The sequence below is a fragment of the Bacillus rossius genome, chromosome 6, assembly GCF_032445375.1.
Source record: "Bacillus rossius redtenbacheri isolate Brsri chromosome 6, Brsri_v3, whole genome shotgun sequence".
NCBI lineage: Eukaryota > Metazoa > Arthropoda > Insecta > Phasmatodea > Bacillidae > Bacillus > Bacillus rossius.
The window spans coordinates 19,039,689-19,058,241 of record NC_086334.1 but is presented as its reverse complement, the minus strand read 5'-3'; the positions used below and the strand labels follow the sequence as shown (position 1 = coordinate 19,058,241).

At 38.7% G+C, this 18,553-nt stretch overlaps 2 protein-coding genes across 6 annotated transcripts in view; both read left to right on the top strand.

Annotated features, from left to right (window-relative positions):
• Positions 1 to 16,900, top strand: part of LOC134532766 (transient receptor potential channel pyrexia) — an 88,902-nt gene extending 72,002 nt beyond the window's left edge. For all 5 annotated transcript variants that reach the window (XM_063369601.1, XM_063369596.1, XM_063369597.1 and 2 more), the window contains exon 2: positions 12,748 to 16,900. In XM_063369601.1, the coding sequence (XP_063225671.1) occupies positions 12,793 to 15,717 (2,925 nt within the window). In that variant the 5' untranslated portion in view covers positions 12,748 to 12,792 and the 3' untranslated portion in view covers positions 15,718 to 16,900. The remainder of the gene's footprint in view (positions 1 to 12,747) is intronic.
• The window catches only part of LOC134532768 (small ribosomal subunit protein uS9m), a 104,756-nt gene that overhangs the window by 81,720 nt on the left and 4,483 nt on the right, over positions 1 to 18,553 (top strand). The window lies entirely within an intron of this gene.

Sequence of the window (18,553 nt, the reverse complement as noted above, 5' to 3'; positions counted from 1 at the left end):
GTAGGTTTAAATTTTCCCGATGAACATTTTTCATAAAGTTTATATGTTTCCAGAATCTGTTATAGTAAATATACTCAAGAGTAACCCTATCAGCGTGCCACTATTTTTTGTCTGATTTTATTTTGTGTTTAACAAGTTTCTTATACATTTAATGAAAATGTTATTTAGGTTTAATTAGTTTACTTATTTAGTTTGAAAACCATATCGGATATTTTTTATGGTAGTATTTGGTCAGGAGTACATACTGGTTGATGATTGTTTGTGTGTTACTAGTTAAAAATGTAACAGTGAACAGTTTGGTTAAAAATATAAATCAATATAATAGCTCACATCTAATAAACTTATCCTAAGAGGTCTTATTATTTAATTAATAAATTACCAGTGTTTCATAAATGACCATATATGCTGGTCTAATTTTTTACTAGAATACACTGGTTTCATATATTAATTAATAAGAACATAAACCCTGACTTACAAAATAGAACTTACGTACACTACTATGCATTACTGCATTAGTTTGACTTTGTTTTCCAGCGGTTGGTTTCAGAAGTGTCCAGCTAAGCCTAGACCGACGGAGGTGCTCGTGGACTATACTTACGTCGGGGGTTTTCCACCTCTCTGTAGTCAACCAACCTTTGTTTTTCTTCAATCTTTGCATCCGTATTCTCCCATCTCGGATGTTAAACAGTCGAACTCTTCTGATTGTTTACTCAACTTCCTCCTAATGGTTTGTACAGAAAACAGTGCCGTCAAAATGACCCCGAGGACGCAGATCACACACAAATATATGTCTTTCCGAGTTCTATTTGTGTTTTTTTTTTTTGGTGGTGCTATGAACATACGCAAAGAAAAAGGAGTTGTGAAGGCCAAATAGTTTTAATCTGTTATGTTTTTGAAAGTAAATATTGGCGAAATCAAATACTAATTTGCTTGTAGGTTTTTTTTTGGGGCATGGTTATATTAATTATATGCAACGCTTGTTTAAATTAAATTATTAAATTTGATCTCATAGTCATTGTTTTAACAGTACGAATTACTTAGGGTATAATTAACATTTAGTTATCCCTACGATATTTATTACTCAAAATATATAATTTTTCATCGCTATAACTTTTTTTAATAATCGGTTATGTTCAGCAATATGTATATTTGAGCATTAAATGCCATTTATTTGGGTTAATAATGTTAACGAATGTTAATTTTTAATAAATAATATAGCTAAGTCAAACAAATCATTAGTTTATAATATCAGTCTTTGAATTATATCAATTGTTTTATTTATGCTACACTAACTATATCTATAGTACTTTATTTTATGAAATTTTATAACATTAGATTTTAGGATTCTCTCTTGCAGCTAACTACCTACCTACCTTGATAGAAAACATGCCTATATATTCTTGGTAGTTCACTGTGTTTACCATCAAAACAATTGCCTAACTAAAGCAGGCTACTAAATATCTCTGGTGTATGATACCTGGAATATAAAATACAGTTTAAGCACGTTTCAACTGGAAAGAGAAAGTTGGGAAGTGTGTTTAAATCCACTTAATATAGACGCCAGTCGGTAAAGGTTCGATCAGGATCCTGACACCACCAGAGTAAATCCTGGGAGAAAGGGGACGAGGAAGGGCGGGATTGTATCGGGCTGGATTCTGTGTCCACGCACTTATCGAGTAGGTATTTGGCATGGTCGTAAGGTGTACCTACTCAGCTAATACTGCATACTCGTTCTGTTCATTAAACGCTCTGTTCATTGTCTTCGCACGTATCTGCACTTGCACGGACCCGGTCGCGGGTTGCCTCTACTCTCTCTGGCTGCGAACCGGGGACTCCCAGCCCGAGTGCAGTGCTATAGGACATGCAGCCCGCTCTACGCTTGAAGCAACTAACAGTTGTACTAGCGCCCCAGGTGTCCACCAGGTGAGCTCCCGTCACTGCCTGCCCGACACGCCTCTATCGGCGACCAACACACACTCGCACTCACTCGCACACACTGCCTCACAATCAGTGGCGGATCCAGGATTTTGGTTTGGGAGGGGCTTGACCCAGCTGAGGCTAGGCTTTATCAAGGCAAACACTAAAACAACAGTGGACCCAGATGCTTTAGGAGGGGGCATGAGCCCCTTAGCCCCCCCCCCCTTCTGGATCCGCTACTGCTTACAATGAAACACCGTATTAGGCTAGGTTCCCTTACACCTGCTATTTTATTGCGCTCCGAAATTCACCAGATAAAAATAGCCAACAACGAATTCTAAAATTTGCAAAAATGCTACAAGCAAAATTAATCGATACCTTTTAAAAGCGTGTGCTTAAAAAAATTAACTCTTTCCATTTTTGTTTGAAAATCCTATCAGTACTGTATGTCCTCGCGACGCGATTAGACTAACGCAAACCACAACTGAATAAACGGTTTTCTTACTACGGCGCAATGTATTATATAATATATAGTAGTATAGTTTGGTTCCTCCTGGCACATGGCGCTGGTGCCGGGTGCTGACCGAGCTCTGACGTCACAGCGGCCATCTTGGATGACCTTGACTTTTGACCTTCAAAATTAGCCAAAATTTAGCCAAAAATCGCCAAAAATTTACTTTAAAAAAAAAAATTCCTCCAGAAATTCTCAAAAAATTCCACAATTCAAAAATTAGGATTTCGAAAAACCTCAAAATACTTTTTTGCCTTAGAAAGAACACGATGTCCTAAAAAAACGGCTTAAGCATCCATGTCTAAAGCCTCCGATAAGCCATTTCTAGGAATAAGGATACCATGACCGCCATCTTGGATTATGACGTCACAGTTGCAATTGAAATTGTTGCCCCCCTCAATAAAGAAGTTTCACTTCAAAAAACGTCAGTTAAGAAACACAATTCCCTATTAAAAAGTATTTATAATTCAGCTCTGAATGATAATGATAATGACATTGTGTTGTTGGTAGAGGAGGAATCCTTAGTGTGCAATGAGCGCATCGTAGGCCCTGTCCAGTGCTAGCTGGCCGGGCGGGTGTGCGGGAGCGCTCGTCCAGAAGGTTCCGGTTTCCGGGGCGTGGCGGTTGGCGACATTGCGGCGGTCACGTGACCCAGCCGGGCGGATCGCCGCCCGACCACACGTTACCTGCCGGCGGCAGACTGTTGCTATACCGTGAACCCGCGGTCTTTACCCGCGCGACGAACAAAAACAAACCATTGCATGCTCTCACGCTCACCAAACATACGGCAGCCATCGGTGCTTGCTGGTTTTATTTTTAATAGATATGTTTGAGAGGGTAATTTTTATATTCATTTTTTTTGACGTGACGTCTAATAAATCGATGAACGCCGGCTGCACGCACGAAAAAGTGTCCCGTTACGCTCATTGTACGCTTGCGCCGCATCTATCTCTCTTCCACTAGACTATTTATAAAGTGAAGTGCTTATTACAACAACAATTTCGGCAATAAAGGTTAATTATTCTTCCATTTTAAAAATCTGATTACTAGTATATTATCAAGTATTTATTCTTTTATTATTAAAATAAAATGATTCAATTTTATTCATAAGGTATGTAATCATTTCATCAATGTTTTGTTATGACGTCACGTTAAACTATCGTCCGTAAACCGACTTTACAGACAACCAATTTTTTTTTTTTTTAAACTTTCAATCACTGTGCGTAAACACATTTCAGAGTTTTCACAGTTGAATTTAGTAAACATAACCTTAAAAATACAAGATTAACGATATAATTACAAGCAGTTTAACCATCTTTTGAAAACAAACGACGCGTCTGTGACGCGATTGGAATAGTATTTCTAATCGTGAATTATGTTAAGTCCGCCATTTTTGTCGCGCTGACGTCATAGATTTTTTTTAACGAGGTTTTGTGAGAATTCACCAGTGTTTCGGTCGACGTCGCAGTTGCCATCTTCACAGTAGTAGTCTCCTGCACTGAGTGTCTTGGCCGTTTCTCGTAAGTTGGGTGGTCTGATCAGTGACTTCGTTTGCCAAACCGCCCAGCCAATCAGGAAACACTCATCTCTCTGCCAAGGTGATGATGACGACTGCAATTTCTACCGAAACGTTGGTGAACTCAGTCACTTTTGACGCGGCTTAAACACACAAGTCAAGAAACTTCTGGAATCTGAAAGTGAGCCACAGTTTTCTTAATTATTATTTATTTTATTGAGACGAGGTGACAAGAGACGGTAACTCACAGCAACATAGCCATGGTGCGTCGGGAAAAGTAATCGTCCGAAGCCTACTGCAGTGAATCATGTCAGCATTAGCCGTGATTCCAGATAACCGCGGAAAGCAGAAATTTATTTTATCCTACTTCATCGGCTAATTTTGTGTGAGTAAGATAAGGGGCCCGCCTCGTCAGGGGTGTATGTGTGTCAGTGAGGCGGGATAAGCGCGACGCTCCTTGATTCTTCTAGTGCGGTATCGCCTCTAAGCGCAAGACTCTGAACTGGCACAGTCTTATCGTCACAGGATAACTGTGAAACTTGAGCGTTGACCGTGACATTATATGGCGTAGAAATGAAGATAAAGGTATAATGCAAGGCCTTTAAGCGCTTTCAAGAATCTGTACCGGTTGTTTTACGCCCAAAAATTACTCTGAAACACGCTTTTTAGCCATTTTAACTCTTCTAAAAATACAGTTATAACTTAGTCAGAAATCGAAAGTTCTTTGCGGCCCTCAGCGAATTCTTAAATGTTTCTCGTAAGCAGACCCCACTCGGATAACTTGAGTAGTTTTGAAATCGCGTTTTTCCTGAAGCTCTGCACAACGTGTGTGTGCCCGGGTGGGCGGAGCCTTTAAGGCGTGCCCCCTGGTCTTCCACTTAACCACGTTACTCAGTGATTTAACGTAGCCTATGAGATATTAAAAACAATTACTGTCATTATTAAGCTTAAATTCATACCAAAGGAAAATATTTTTTTTAAAATTTACCTGATACTATAATTCTAATAACAATGTAACTAAAAAATGCATAAACTATTCTAAAAATACTAATACTTCTAATAATAAATCAGGTTGTCTTAAAGGGACTCGAACCCGCGTCGACCGGCGTGTGAGTCCAGTGTGTTACCACTGCGTCGCCTTGCTCCGTCCTGACACGAGAGACTACACTGTTTACGGTTGTGCGGGGGGAGACTTTTTTTTTTTTTTTTTTTTTTAGTTTTCTCACGCGCCATGTTCATTTTTTTTTCTTTCATTTTTTTCGACATTACTTTTGTTTAAGTGTTATTTATATTAAAAAAATTGACTTGATACCACCCTTGCATTTGCTGTTCTGCCACTAATGGGTATTTTCAACAGATATTCACTTGGTGTAATATCACGGGTGTAAAAAAGGCGCGCAAGTCTTTGTGGTTATCATCACCCATATTATGTTTCCGTAGATCGTTTTTTTTTTTTTTTTTTTTTTTTTTAGAGAGAGAGTTATAAGGTCTGAAACGCGTGTTTTAAATTTAAAATACCCGTAGAGATTCTTGCAAAGCACTCGAGAAATCTGCATTGCAGTTTTTCTAGGTTTCCCCGCTGTGTAGTATATAATGGCCACCGCTGAGATGTCAGAGTAGCGACGAGGAGACAGCGTGCCAGAAGCACCGCCTCACGGACACAGACACACCCCTGGCTGGGGGACAGCCTCTGCACTGACCAGTGGCGGATCCAGAGGTTCACCTCTAGGATTTCAGAATAGCCATAGAAACAATGTCTTAAAATTACTAAATTTGTATTTAATCTACTCAACACTACACATAACATCCAACCACCAGATTTTATGATCCTACAAGAAATGCATTAATAATGTTAAAATATGTTATTGGTTTCAGAAACAATCATTTTTGTCGGCAATATTAATGTAGCAGACAACTGGTTTTTCGGGGGAGGGAAAGGGGGGGGGGAGGGAGGGCACTTGCCTCTGCGAGTGAGAGAGTGTTTGGGTCTGGCTCCTCCGCCTACTGGAGGCGGGATTTCAGATTCAATAGGTTTTTTATTAATCACAAATTTTTCTCTTTACAGTTTTGGTATTTACAACAAGACACTCAAGCACCCAGTGCTCTTTTGCCTAATCTAAGTTTACATATATACACACACGCACACATATACATTTCTGATATGTTAGTTTAAAAAAAAACATGATTTTAATTAAAGGAAAATTTAAAAAACCTTTAGTGACAAGTGCGACTCTCGCAGGTGCATCGTTGCGCGCGCAGTCTTCTCGTCGTGGTGCGCGAGGGCAGCTCTGACGTTTTAGCGGTGACCTTAGCATTATAAAGCGGGGGGGAATGAACGTAAAGGTGTGATGCAAGTCCCTTTGAGAGCTCTCAATAATCTGTACCTGGTGTTTCCATGCCTAGAAAATTATTTTGAAAACTCGCGTTTTAGCAACTGTCACTCTTCTAAAAATACAGTTCAAAACTGTTTACGGAAACGTAATGGCTCGTCCGCTCTCAGCGTGTTGTCAAATGATTTTCGTAAACACACCCCGCTCCAATACCTTTAGCAATTTTTTTTAAATCGCGTTTTCTTTTTAATTTTATTTCTGAAACTCTGCACGTGTGTGCCCGGGTAGGCGCTCAAATGCGACTTGAAACACTCGGTCGGCGCCGTGCAAACTTTCACGCTCGGCATGTTTGAATACATAACTACAAATTTAATTTCATAATAACTTTATTTAATTACGTTTTAATTACAAGATTAGTTTCTGAAGAAAAAAAAAGGAATTGAGAAGGGGATGAAAAAAATTTCGGTAGAATTGTTTTGGTGATTTATTAAAAATGTTTTTAAAAGAAAGTAGAAGGAACATGAAGATAACTTTATGGCATTCTTTTTGCAGCGAGGTTTCTTGTATATCTGAAGACTACATTTTAAGTATTCCGTACCATGCCCAAGAGTATAGAATCCTTTCGTCTGTCCAAGGCTTCGATCCCGCAAGCCTGGGTAGTAATGGGCTACATGAAATTAAAATTTACACAGATAATGTATTGCCTTTACCCAAAACTAAAAATAGTACCTAAAATCTTGTAGAATTATTTAGCAATTCTATAACATTTTTATGCCCGTCATATGCCATATAACTAGGAACACTTTCATATTAAATGGTTTTCAAGGTTTATTTTTGTGTTCCACAACTGACGTATACAACTAACGGCATTGGTATTTTTTTTTTTTTAACAAATACATGATAGCAAAAAGATGGAAAATATGACTGGCGCTGAAGGAGCGACTACGGACGTGTATAGGACCTGGGCTTACGCTATTGGTGGGGGAAGTGGGAATTGCCTCCCCTCCCCCCTTTTCCGAAATTCTAAGAAATTTAAAAAATCAATGAGATTCACCGACAGAAGGAAATAATTTAAAAGTAAACAGCAGGGGAAAAGGTTCAACACCCCCCCCCCCCAGCTTTTTCGTGAATTAATTCTGCGTACTGAGACGCCGTGCCTTCTTCCAATCGACCTCCGTCTCTCGCGCCCGGACTAGGAAGAGAGAGAGAGAGAGAGAGAGAGAGAGAGAGAAACTGGTTGGCACGTAATCTCCCAGAATGTCGGCGTTCGTGTCGAAATGGCGGCCGCGCAGAGAGCGACAAAGTCGCTTGCGGCACGTGTGTTGTTTCTGGCCTTCGCCCCCCCCCCCCCCCCAACCCCCCTCGGATGCGATCAGGTATATCCATTACCAGGGCACTGCAATTCGCGGCCGTCTGCAAGAGAAGCCATTGCGCTACTTGTCTGAGCCGTTCACTGTTCATTTTTTGGTTATTTTACTTATTTTTCCATTTTAATGTGTAACTGTGTACATTAATGGAAAAAGAAAGACTTTAGTTCTTCCTGGGATGCATTTTAAAGAGTTGGTCTATACATTTCGGATTCTTAAAAAAAAAAAAAAAAAACTTTAAATATTTTGTTTCTTCATATGACGCGATTCATTCGGAATTTGATCGTTAACATTTATAAAACTAGTCCAAGTATAATTTATAGGGAAATAATACAAATATTACTTTAGATTAATCGAGAAAACTATCTTCAAGATTGAAAGTTCTAGGTTGGGTTAAAATGTTTCAAAGAAATTATATTTTTTAATTTTCCAGAGGAAACCCCCCCCCCTTACCCCCGAACCTTCCTCCCCCCCCCCCCCCCTCCTTTTCTATCCCATACTCAGTGTGTCGCCCGGTAAGGCCCCTCTCCCAAGTATTAGGGTCCCGCAAAGTCTAGAGCCGCCACTGGGCTGCCAACCACGAGACACAACACACGGCCGATCGGGAAATAATTTTCGCGAAAAATGCACGGTCCTACGTAGCCAGGGGCGCAAGTCTGTAAGATTCTCATGATTTCCCCGGGGGGAGGGGGGGGGGGAGTTTGGCGCTCGGGGTTAACCGACACGTCATCTATTAATGCGGTGCTTTTTACATGCTTTATATTAGCTTCGCCTGTATGTTTGTCTGTCCGTCTGTAACTCTGTCTGTCCGTCTGTAACTCTTTCGACTAAGAGTGAGTGACTCATCACTGTAATATGTCCCACCCATTTCATTACGTTCGTTAGCCGAGCGGTCTAAGGCGCGCGACTTCTGTGACGTCAGCTTTCGGATTCAGCGATCGTGGGTTCTACTCCCGGCCACGCCGAAAAAAAAAATGTTTTTTTTTTTTTTTTTTTTTTCCCCGGTAAATTCTAATATTATATCCATACATCTAACTGCAAATGATTCGTAGAGACTTTACCATTTCTTTGTGACGTTGCAACTCCAAATAGTTATCTCAGATGGTAATAGGTAGTGTCGGTAACTCATTTCCCTATGATAATTATACATAAATATAGTTTAAAAAACTAAAAAAACATGCTTTTAAAGAATATCAAACTAAAAAGTTAAAAATAAATATAGTTTAAAAAACTAAAAAACATGCTTTTAAAGAATATCAAACTAAAAAGTTAAAAATAAATATAGTTTAAAAAACTAAAGAAACATGCTTTTAAAGATTATCAAACTAAACAGTAAAAAAAATAATTTTAAAATTAAATTTATGACAATAGTATATAAGCAATACTAGTATAAATGAGAAAAAAGCATGGGGCGCTTAATATTCAAAAAATATGGCACAAAGCGCCTCAAGCTTTTTCCTCATTAATACTAGTATTGCTTATATACTATTGTCATAAATTTAATTTTAAAATTATTTTTTACTTTTTAGTTTGATAATCTTTAAAAGCATGTTTCTTTAGTTTTTTAAACTATATTTATGTGTTGTATACTTCCCATATCTTTGTCCTGCATGCATGTAATAAGCAGAAAACTTAAAATAAACAGAAAGTTTTCCATGATACGTAGTTTTTTTTACGTCGAACCCGTTTCACAATCATTTTGCAAGTGAAGCTACTTAACTACTACTACTGGGGGGGGGGGGGGCATGGCTCCCTTGAAATTAAGGAGCCCCTCGAGGGGGACTCGCTTACGCTTGCAAAATGGTGTCTGCGAAACTGGGTTGATAAACATAAAAGTCTAAACTACGTTTTGTGAAGAATTTTTTTTTTTTTTTTTTTTTTTTTTTTTTTTTTTTTTTTAAAGTTTTCTGCTTATTCTATGCATGCAGGCCAAAATAACGGCAGTACACAGTATACGAGCACCCAGTCCAGATATGACTTTGTGTCGGTTGGAAGCCACGCGCAGCTCTCTCGGGCCGCGCGGACTCCCTGGCCAATACCTTTGAATATATATACTGTATAGAAGTCGCGAGTGGATAGGATTTACTCTACGTTTTTCAGAAGCTTATGATGAGCAGCTTGGGAACTTCACCTGCTGCAGGGCGCTGCCGTAACGCCCTGTATCGTCTTAGTTGTTATTTACACGTTAGAGCGCAGCACTGTCGCCCGCTGTAATTCCCCGCTCCCCCCACCCATCATTCACTTCAGCTCGTGGTCGTTCAGCAGGAGGGGGAAGGGGTGTGTGAAGAGTTGGACACTTGTCCGCTAGGGACCACCACAAGTCGATGCCCTAGAGATGGTGGCGATTGCGGTGGTGAATTAACCAACCACCTCAAACCGTATTAGAAATGTTAACCTGGGCTGGCGACTTCTATACAGTATATATATTCAAAGCCAATACTACAGACTAGAGCCCCTCGGGTCCCGTCAACACTCCGGTCTCATCTCGCCTCTATCACCTCGACGTCATCGCACCGTCGAAATACGTCCACTGTGTTCCCTAGGCCCGTGCCGTGACCTCGGGAGAGAGGTACAAACCAAAAGACGCCATGTTGGTTAAAACAGTTTTTTTTTTTTTAGCCACAAAAATTTTCTGTCTGTCGCTCGATTTTCAAACTTGGCTTCGATAAAGCATAGCATAAAGATTGTATAAAATGCCTGAAGCTGGTATGAGTTGCTACTTACATATATAGTTTACACTGCGAAATTATTGGCGTTGGTTAGAAAATTTAAGTTTGGAAATCACTGAAAGTTAAATAATACTGATAATACATTCTCAATTATGGTATTTTTAAAATATAATAATGTGTAATCTATGCTTTAACGAAGGAAAGCGCTCAATATTGAACGTTAAAAACTGTTTGTGGCATTAAAACGGTTTAATTAATGTGGAATATTTCGGGCCCCTCTAATAACTACTTACCTTAGCGTTTGATGTTTTCAATTTTTTTTTTATTCCACCCGTGATGCGATTTCAGCTCGTGTAACTGATTGCAAGCAGGAAAAGCTAGCAACTTAATTACGTCTGCATTGGAATTATAGTGCTCCCAAGGCTTCAGTAAAGATAACTTTGGAATGTTTGATGCTGTCTTACGTCACTCGTGCAATTGTGTTACGATCGTAATAAGTCAGATGTGTCGTTAATGTCGTCGTGCACAAGAAGTTAAGTACCGTGAATGTGAGACGGGGGAATGTGCCTCAGCAACATGTTCTGCTTTGCGTCTAGCCCGAGGAATAGGGTCTGTCGAGAGCCACCAGACTAGCTCTGGCCGTGTCGAATTCGCCTGAAGTGTATACTTGTGTGTACTTGTGTGTACTTGTCCCCGGAAGTGACATCACAAGGGCTGTACGAACCGGAAGTGAAGTATGCGAACATTCGAATATGCGTACTTTGCGCATACTGCCGAGTTTTAAAGAAACGTCACCATTAAAAAAAAAGTTTTGAAGGTTATCTTTGATATATCATTTAAAGTAATGTTAAAGACTTATAAAAACCTTTTCCACTGTATGGTATAATAAATTGATAAAAAAAAAGAAATATTAAAATATGTTTATAATCAAGTTTCAACAAATACATGCACATACATACCGATTGTAACTACGAAACAAATGTAGAACCATAAAGTAAATTTCCGCGAATTCGTGTGACATTAATTGTTAAAAATTACTCATTTCAGTTAAACATTGTTTTTACAAAAAAATTATTTGTTAAAAGAAAAAGTAAGCAAACTGTTCGACTGGCAAATACTGTTGAGGCGGTGCCGCATCCGAACTGGCGCGCAGTCTTCTCGTGCACAGGGCAGCTGCGAGATCTAAGCGGCAACCGTAAAGAGAAATGAAGATACAGGTGAAATGCAAATACCTTGAGTGCTTTCAAGAATCTGTGCCAGGTGTTCCGTGCCTAAATATTCTGAAGACACGCATTTTAGCCTTTTTTTCACTATTCAAAAAATACATTTTAGTAACGAAGTCCAAAAACAGTACAACTCATCCGCTCAGCCTATGCTTAAATGCTTTTCGTAATCAGATCCCACTCGGATATATTGGGCAGTTTTCAAATCCCGTGGTTATTCCTGAAGCTCTGCACATCGTATGTATGTGCGGCCGGGTAGGCGGGAGGCCTTAATCACACACTGTTCAAGATATGGCAAGAAGTTTTTTTGACAGTTTTTGCAATAAAAGTTTAGACTTTTGACAGCTGGATATTGTGGTATAACAAACAAAACGAACACAAGATTCGTTTAGCACCACGCTAGTTATTGGTGTGTCAATAACTATGTTGTTGATTTTATGGAAAAATGCAGCAGTCAAAGTCTGAATGTTTCTTATAGCATCTGTTACGTTATCTTGAACAGTGTGTACATATTTTTTCTCCGCGCCATTTCGTTACCTGATCACCTTATGCAGACATAACTGGCGGTGGCATTTTATTATTTTTTATACCTTATCATTGTATGTTGTGGCTATCTAGGAATGTATACTTATTTTTATGAATGAATGCGTTTCATGAGGACGGGTTTGTGTATTAGAGGATTTTTTCAATGCCAGATATTTCCTTTAGTTTCTATGTGTTTAGTTACATAATGAATTTGATTCAACACCAAACATTTATCGATCATATTTAATGATAATGTAAAGAAAACTACTGTTTCAAGTGTAAGAGGGCATTGGATTCTATTGGTAAAAAAGTGTTGCACAAATATTAGGTCATAAAATTGGTTTATTTTAATAATGTATTAATTTTATAACTGTAATTCTCAAGTAGCACTAATACTATTTGCTGACTTTATCATTAAATATCTCTGCTTACCTTTTTATTTACTAGTAGGAATTATTTTTTCTACTGCTTGATATGCCAACACTTGAATTTGCTTTTGAACTATAAGATGACTTTTGAAGTTACAGTGGCATTATGCGAGGATATTTTTCTCTGTATTTCTGTGCAAGAATTTTGTAGCCACCTGTAGCAACATCGTTTCTTTCTAGATAACTTTGTCAGTTGTTGTTAAACACTTAGAAAAAAAATGTCACTGCAAATTTAGGTAATATGTTTTATTATGTTTTCAGGTACCAGTGTTCCAGTTTTGAGGGACTGACGTTTATCAAACGATAATGGATTTAACTCCTAAGATTACTGACATCAACATGGCAGATCAAAAGAAAGCTAAGATCGAGCGTGCTGTTAGCATGAATGTGGATAAGATCCCACTAACAGTGAGGACCAAGTACAAGACAGCCTCAGCATCCCTCAGAACTCGGTGGAAGACTCTGAGGATGGACCAAGGTTTCCGTGACTCTGTGATTTCAAGAAAGGATGACACTATACACGATTACCACTGTGTTAAGCATGGTCGCTCGCCGCCAGTAGATGACATTGTTTTTTTTGAGAGTCTGGAAGATATTTCCACAGTTCCAGAGGTTACAATGCAGATTTGTGCAGACTACATTCGTCAAAATATTATTGACCAAATGAGATTTGTCTCTGACCATGAAGAGTTGCTGTCGAGGATAGAACGAGGCGAGTTAACTGATGCCAATGTTGAAGAAGTTCTCCGTGGCTGTACAGTAACAGAGAAGAACTTGTGTCTGTTATGGGCAGCATTTCTGAAGCGAGAAGATCTTTTGGAAGGCTTGCTTAGGTGTGGTGCAGATGTCAATTATACTGAGCCTGTAGAGGGTTTCAGTGCTCTCCACTTGGGTGCTTTTGTTGGGTGTATCAACACTTGCCAGTTTCTAATCTCAAATGGTGCTTCAGTCAATCTTGCTCCAAAAAGTTACTCCCCATTGCACAGTGCAGCCTTTGGGAACTCTCATAGAGTATTGAAGTTGTTACTTGATAATGGTGCAAAAGTTGACAACATACCTGGCAAGGGATTAGGAGGTAATCTGTATGGAAGCCCATTGCACTCAGCAGTTAAGGCCAATGCTATCGACTGTGTTGAGTTGTTGGTGACTGAAGGTGGAGGGATAAATGCTTTGGGACCAGGTGGGTACACACCGCTGCACATTGCTGCTGATCTTGGCCACGCCGGCTGCATGAAGATCCTTCTGGAAATTGCTCATGCCAATCCAAATGTCAAGACTGCGGAGAAGCGTGCATCAGCACTGCATCTGGCAGCAGAAGGTGGCTTTCACGAATGTGTGTGCATGTTGCTGGAGCATGGGGCGGAAGCTGACGTGAGGAATATCCGGGGACAGACTCCCCTCCATCTCGCAGCGAAAGCACAGTCTGTTGATTGTGTGGAGACTTTGCTCAAGGTGGGAGGCTGTGATGTGAACACTCTAGATGTTGATAAGCGGAGCCCATTACATGCTGCAGTCTGTAGAACGTTGCTTGCTTTTGAAGTTGTAGAGGTGCTGATTTCCTGGCGAGCAGATGTTAATGCTCAAGACAAGTATGGGTATACACCTCTTCATGTTGCTGCTCTTAATGAGTTAGCACAATGTGTAGAGACACTCATTTACCATGGAGCAGACATCACTGCTAGGAGCAAGAATGGGACCACAGCTTTGAGCATAATCACTCGAAAAACTCCAGGTTCAATTAGCATGCTTTATCAGAAACTGGATTCATCTATTTCTCTTCATGATCCAGAAGCTACTAATAGAGAAGTGGAGCTGAAATTGGACTTTAGAGTTCTTCTTCAACACAGCAGGAGAGGTGAAATATCTTTTTTGAAGACTTTGGTAGATGAAGGACAAAAGGAGGTACTACAACATCCGCTTTGTGAGGCTTTTCTTCATTTGAAATGGCAGAAGATACGTAAATACTATGTCAGTAGGTTGTTGTTCAATTTCATTTTTGTTGTGGCTCTAACCCTTTATGTTTGGATGGCTCTCGCACACAATTGTTTCAATGAAACCAAACGTGACCTTAATGCAACACAAGAATCAAATGACCTTTGTCAAAACAATTCGGTCGTCAGTAAACTTATTCAGAAACATCCCTTTATTGTTGAGATCGAGTGGTTTGTGCTAGTTTTCATCACGGTGTGCGAGACAGTACGGAAGGTTTATGGCATAGCGGGTTATAGGTACTCTTCTGTATGGCATTATTTGTCACAGCTGGACAACATTGTAGAGTGGTTAGTAATTATCTGTGTGTTTGTAATATCCTTCATTTATACAGGACGCACATACAGTTGGCAGAATCACATAGGAGCTTTGGCTGTTTTGTGTGCCTGGACAAACCTAATGGTGATGATAGGACAGTTGCCAATGTTGGGTTCTTATGTTGCTATGTACACAAGGGTTCAAAAAGAATTTTTGAAGTTGCTAACTGCTTACGTCTGTTTGCTGATTGGGTTCACCATAACTTTCTGCGTAATTTTCCCCACGTCGTCAGCTTTTGCAAACCCTTTCATCGGACTCATTAAAGTGTTGGTGATGATGACCGGTGAACTCGACTTGGATCTTGTGCTCGAAGGCAGTGGGAAGAAACCGGCTTTCCTACTGGAGATCAGTGCACAGGTTACCTTCATTCTGTTCCTTCTTTTCGTGACGGTGATCCTCATGAATCTGCTGGTGGGCATAGCTGTCCACGACATTCAGGGACTCCAGAAAACTGCGGGGCTGTTGAAGCTGGTCCGCCAGACCAACCTGATAGCCTACACGGAGTTGGCGCTGTTCTGTGGCTACCTGCCGCGGTATTGCCTCGGCCTGCTGCAGTCGACGGCGCTCGTCTCGCCGTCTGCGTACCGGGTGGTGCTGCACGTGAAGCCCCTCAACCCCCAAGAGAAGAGGCTGCCGTTCGACGTCCTGCAGAATGCCTACGATGTGGCCAAACGAAGGAAACACAATGGCCACACCATATCGTCGCGCGGCTCCACCAATACCACGTCATCCGCCTGCACGAGGTTTCGCACTTCCGTTTACGACCCTAACATTCAAGCTCTGTACGCCAATTTGGATGAAAACTCTAGAACTATAAACCATCTAATGGGAGATATTGTTGAGATTAAAAAACTAATGAAGTTAAATGAAATACTAATGCAGGATATATTAGATTCTTTAAATAAAAAAACTAGTAGCTGTTAGCTCCTATTTTTTTTTTTAAATTTTAAATAAATTAGTTTATATTTTAACTTTAATTTATGTGACGTTTATACAGTTAAGCCTTCCAATCAAATTTAGCTTTGAATTTCATTCAGTAAAAGCAATGTGTGTAACCTCCTTTTTAGCTTAAGATTGTGATGAAGCAAAGTAAATTCATTTTTAGAATAAATAATTATGCATACATTTAACTATAAGTTACCAGCCTTTTCATTGAAACAAGTAGCTATAACTATTTTGGTAAACCATTATTTCAATGGCAATGTTAATGGCTTCATAAAATTATTAGGTTGGTTTTTAATGAATGGTTAGTTTTTTGAAGCTCTAGTTTGTTGACAGTATCATTCATCTATTATGTTAAATAGTTTATATTTTTGATGTAATTAGGCATGACCAAACTGAGGAATAAAGATCAAACTTAAGCTTTCATTCTAAGATGTGATCTCCTAATGTCTATTACACTCACAAACGTTTTTGGTATAGTTTTTAAAGAAATAATTTCAAGTCTTGGTGGCATAATGTTTAGAAATTAAAATTTTGCTTAAATGTAACTATCCAAAACAGTCGTAACTGTGCTTTTTTTTATATATTTTTCATTGAGAGTAGATAAAAACATGTAATACAAGTAAAAGCTTCTTGGGATTGTTTGTCACAATCAGCTCTTCATATAAGGTGTAATTTTTTTTTTGGTATTTGGAAAGTATGTCTATGTAAAACACTGAAAAATAAGTTTATCACATCTGGATAAGAACCAATGATTGAAACAGTGTTACATTAAAATTCCGTTTGTGATATGGTTTTTTTTAGTGTTGTACTAGAGATTTAATTACAGGTTATTAATTTATGTATAGATTTTTCTGTGTTTGTAATTGATATTGTTGGTGTGCAAAAGTATTAAAATTGCCTGTTAGCAGGAGAACTGACTTTGTGCATTGTGTAATAAAACGTATGATATATTTTATGTGTACCGGTGCTCATGTAATTGAATTGGTACAGGGCCGTAGAGAGAAATTTTGGGCCAGGGGGCTGAAAATGTTACCGGCCATAACTGTACGTGTGACCTGTGCATTTAGCATAACTTGTAAGGTTTATAATGAACTCTATTAGCAATAGAATTGTAATTCTGTCATACTATTAGATTAAACTCATGCGTGTAAAAAAAAAAAAATCTCAAAACTGAACCAAACTTTTCTAGTGGCCGGGCCTCAGGAATTTTGCCCCCCTCCTCCTGATGGCCCTGAATAGGTGGGTGGCTTGTTATCTGGTGATGTAGTTTGTGAATTTTTTCAATTGTGAAGAAGTGGGGTGCATATTACCTCTGTTCCCCCACCATTTTTTTTTTGGTGGTGAACGTTACATACCACTCAGTGATGATTGTTGTCGTCTGAAGTACACCTTTTATAAGGCTGTTGATTTAGTAGGTTTTATCTCGCCTTGATGTGTGTTTCTGTTACAGTGATTCAGAAACATGAGTCATTATGTTTTGACTGAGAGTTTACTTTGTGAGACCACGCAGAATGTGTTTTATTGTCTGCGAAACTATTTTTTGTCAGGTATTTTTGTTTTCGTGTAGAAGTTGTAACATGTTTACAGAATATCTCATCTTTTTTTGGCATTGTAGTGATGGTGTTAGTATGTGATGGTATAGCGGTAGGCTGTGATACTAATTAGTTAACTGTGTTAACATGCTTGCTGTCAGAATTTATACTTTACCATAATTGTAGTCTAACAGTTCTAAATTGGGTTTTTTTATTAACTTGTAACACCTTTAAAATTATATAATTCAATTGGGTACATACTTATTCTGTGGTTAGCAGTTTTAAAGACTTTTCAATAATAGTGAGTTATAGGTAGGGCTACCAGTCAATGTTATGCCACAAGAAGTTCTAACACAGATTGACACCCAAAAAGTCGCTCGAAAATTAAAATTTGGCTCCATTGCTTTGTAGCTTGAAACCAATTGTACTGAGAACACAAATACACACAGGCAAATTAGACCTTCCTGCACAATGTCTGAACTTATTTCAGATTTTTACAGCCATTACAAGAAGAATAAAAGAAATTAAATAAGTTTTACAAGACATTATTAACATGTTGGTTGCCATATTAAAATGTGTGTTCTGATGTGTTTATGCTTTTGAAGTTTTGTCACAATGGCAAGTTTTATTGAATTTAAGAGTCATTGACTGAATAAAAATAATTAATGTAATATTTATTTGACTATTTTTTTAGCCTTCCAACAAAATCCGTACAGAAATACTGCACAGTATTACTTATCATTAAAGTGAACTTAGAAGAGAAATGTAATACATTGAGAATCTTTTACTGTGTGTAATTTTTCTTGGTACTTTGACACATGGTTGACGTTGCCACTATAATGCGACAGCTAGCCAAAGAAATTGCTCAGACACCAGTGTCATTGTCCAAGAAGGCATTTTTGTTTCTTGTCGCACTATGGTATGAGGATTTTCTTGAAGTACGCTTTTTTTTCTCCCACCAATGCATTAAAGTGCTGCCAACCCACGTTTTACCCTTCATCCATCTCTAATTACCTTGATGTATACTCTTTTGAGATTCTTAGAAGAAAAATATTATATTATATTGTTTCTTTAAATGTTAAATAAATATCCTATGACATTTATTGAAGTAAATATTATATGCCTTTGAAAGTGACACACAATATGTAATTAAAACTGTCTTAATTTTTGTAGGAAAAAAAAGGTTGAATGGTTAAAAAAAACCATTATAGTGCCTATTAGTAAAAATAATACCTCTAAAATTAGACATTAATAAAATCTACACCAATTAAGTAAATTTTTTT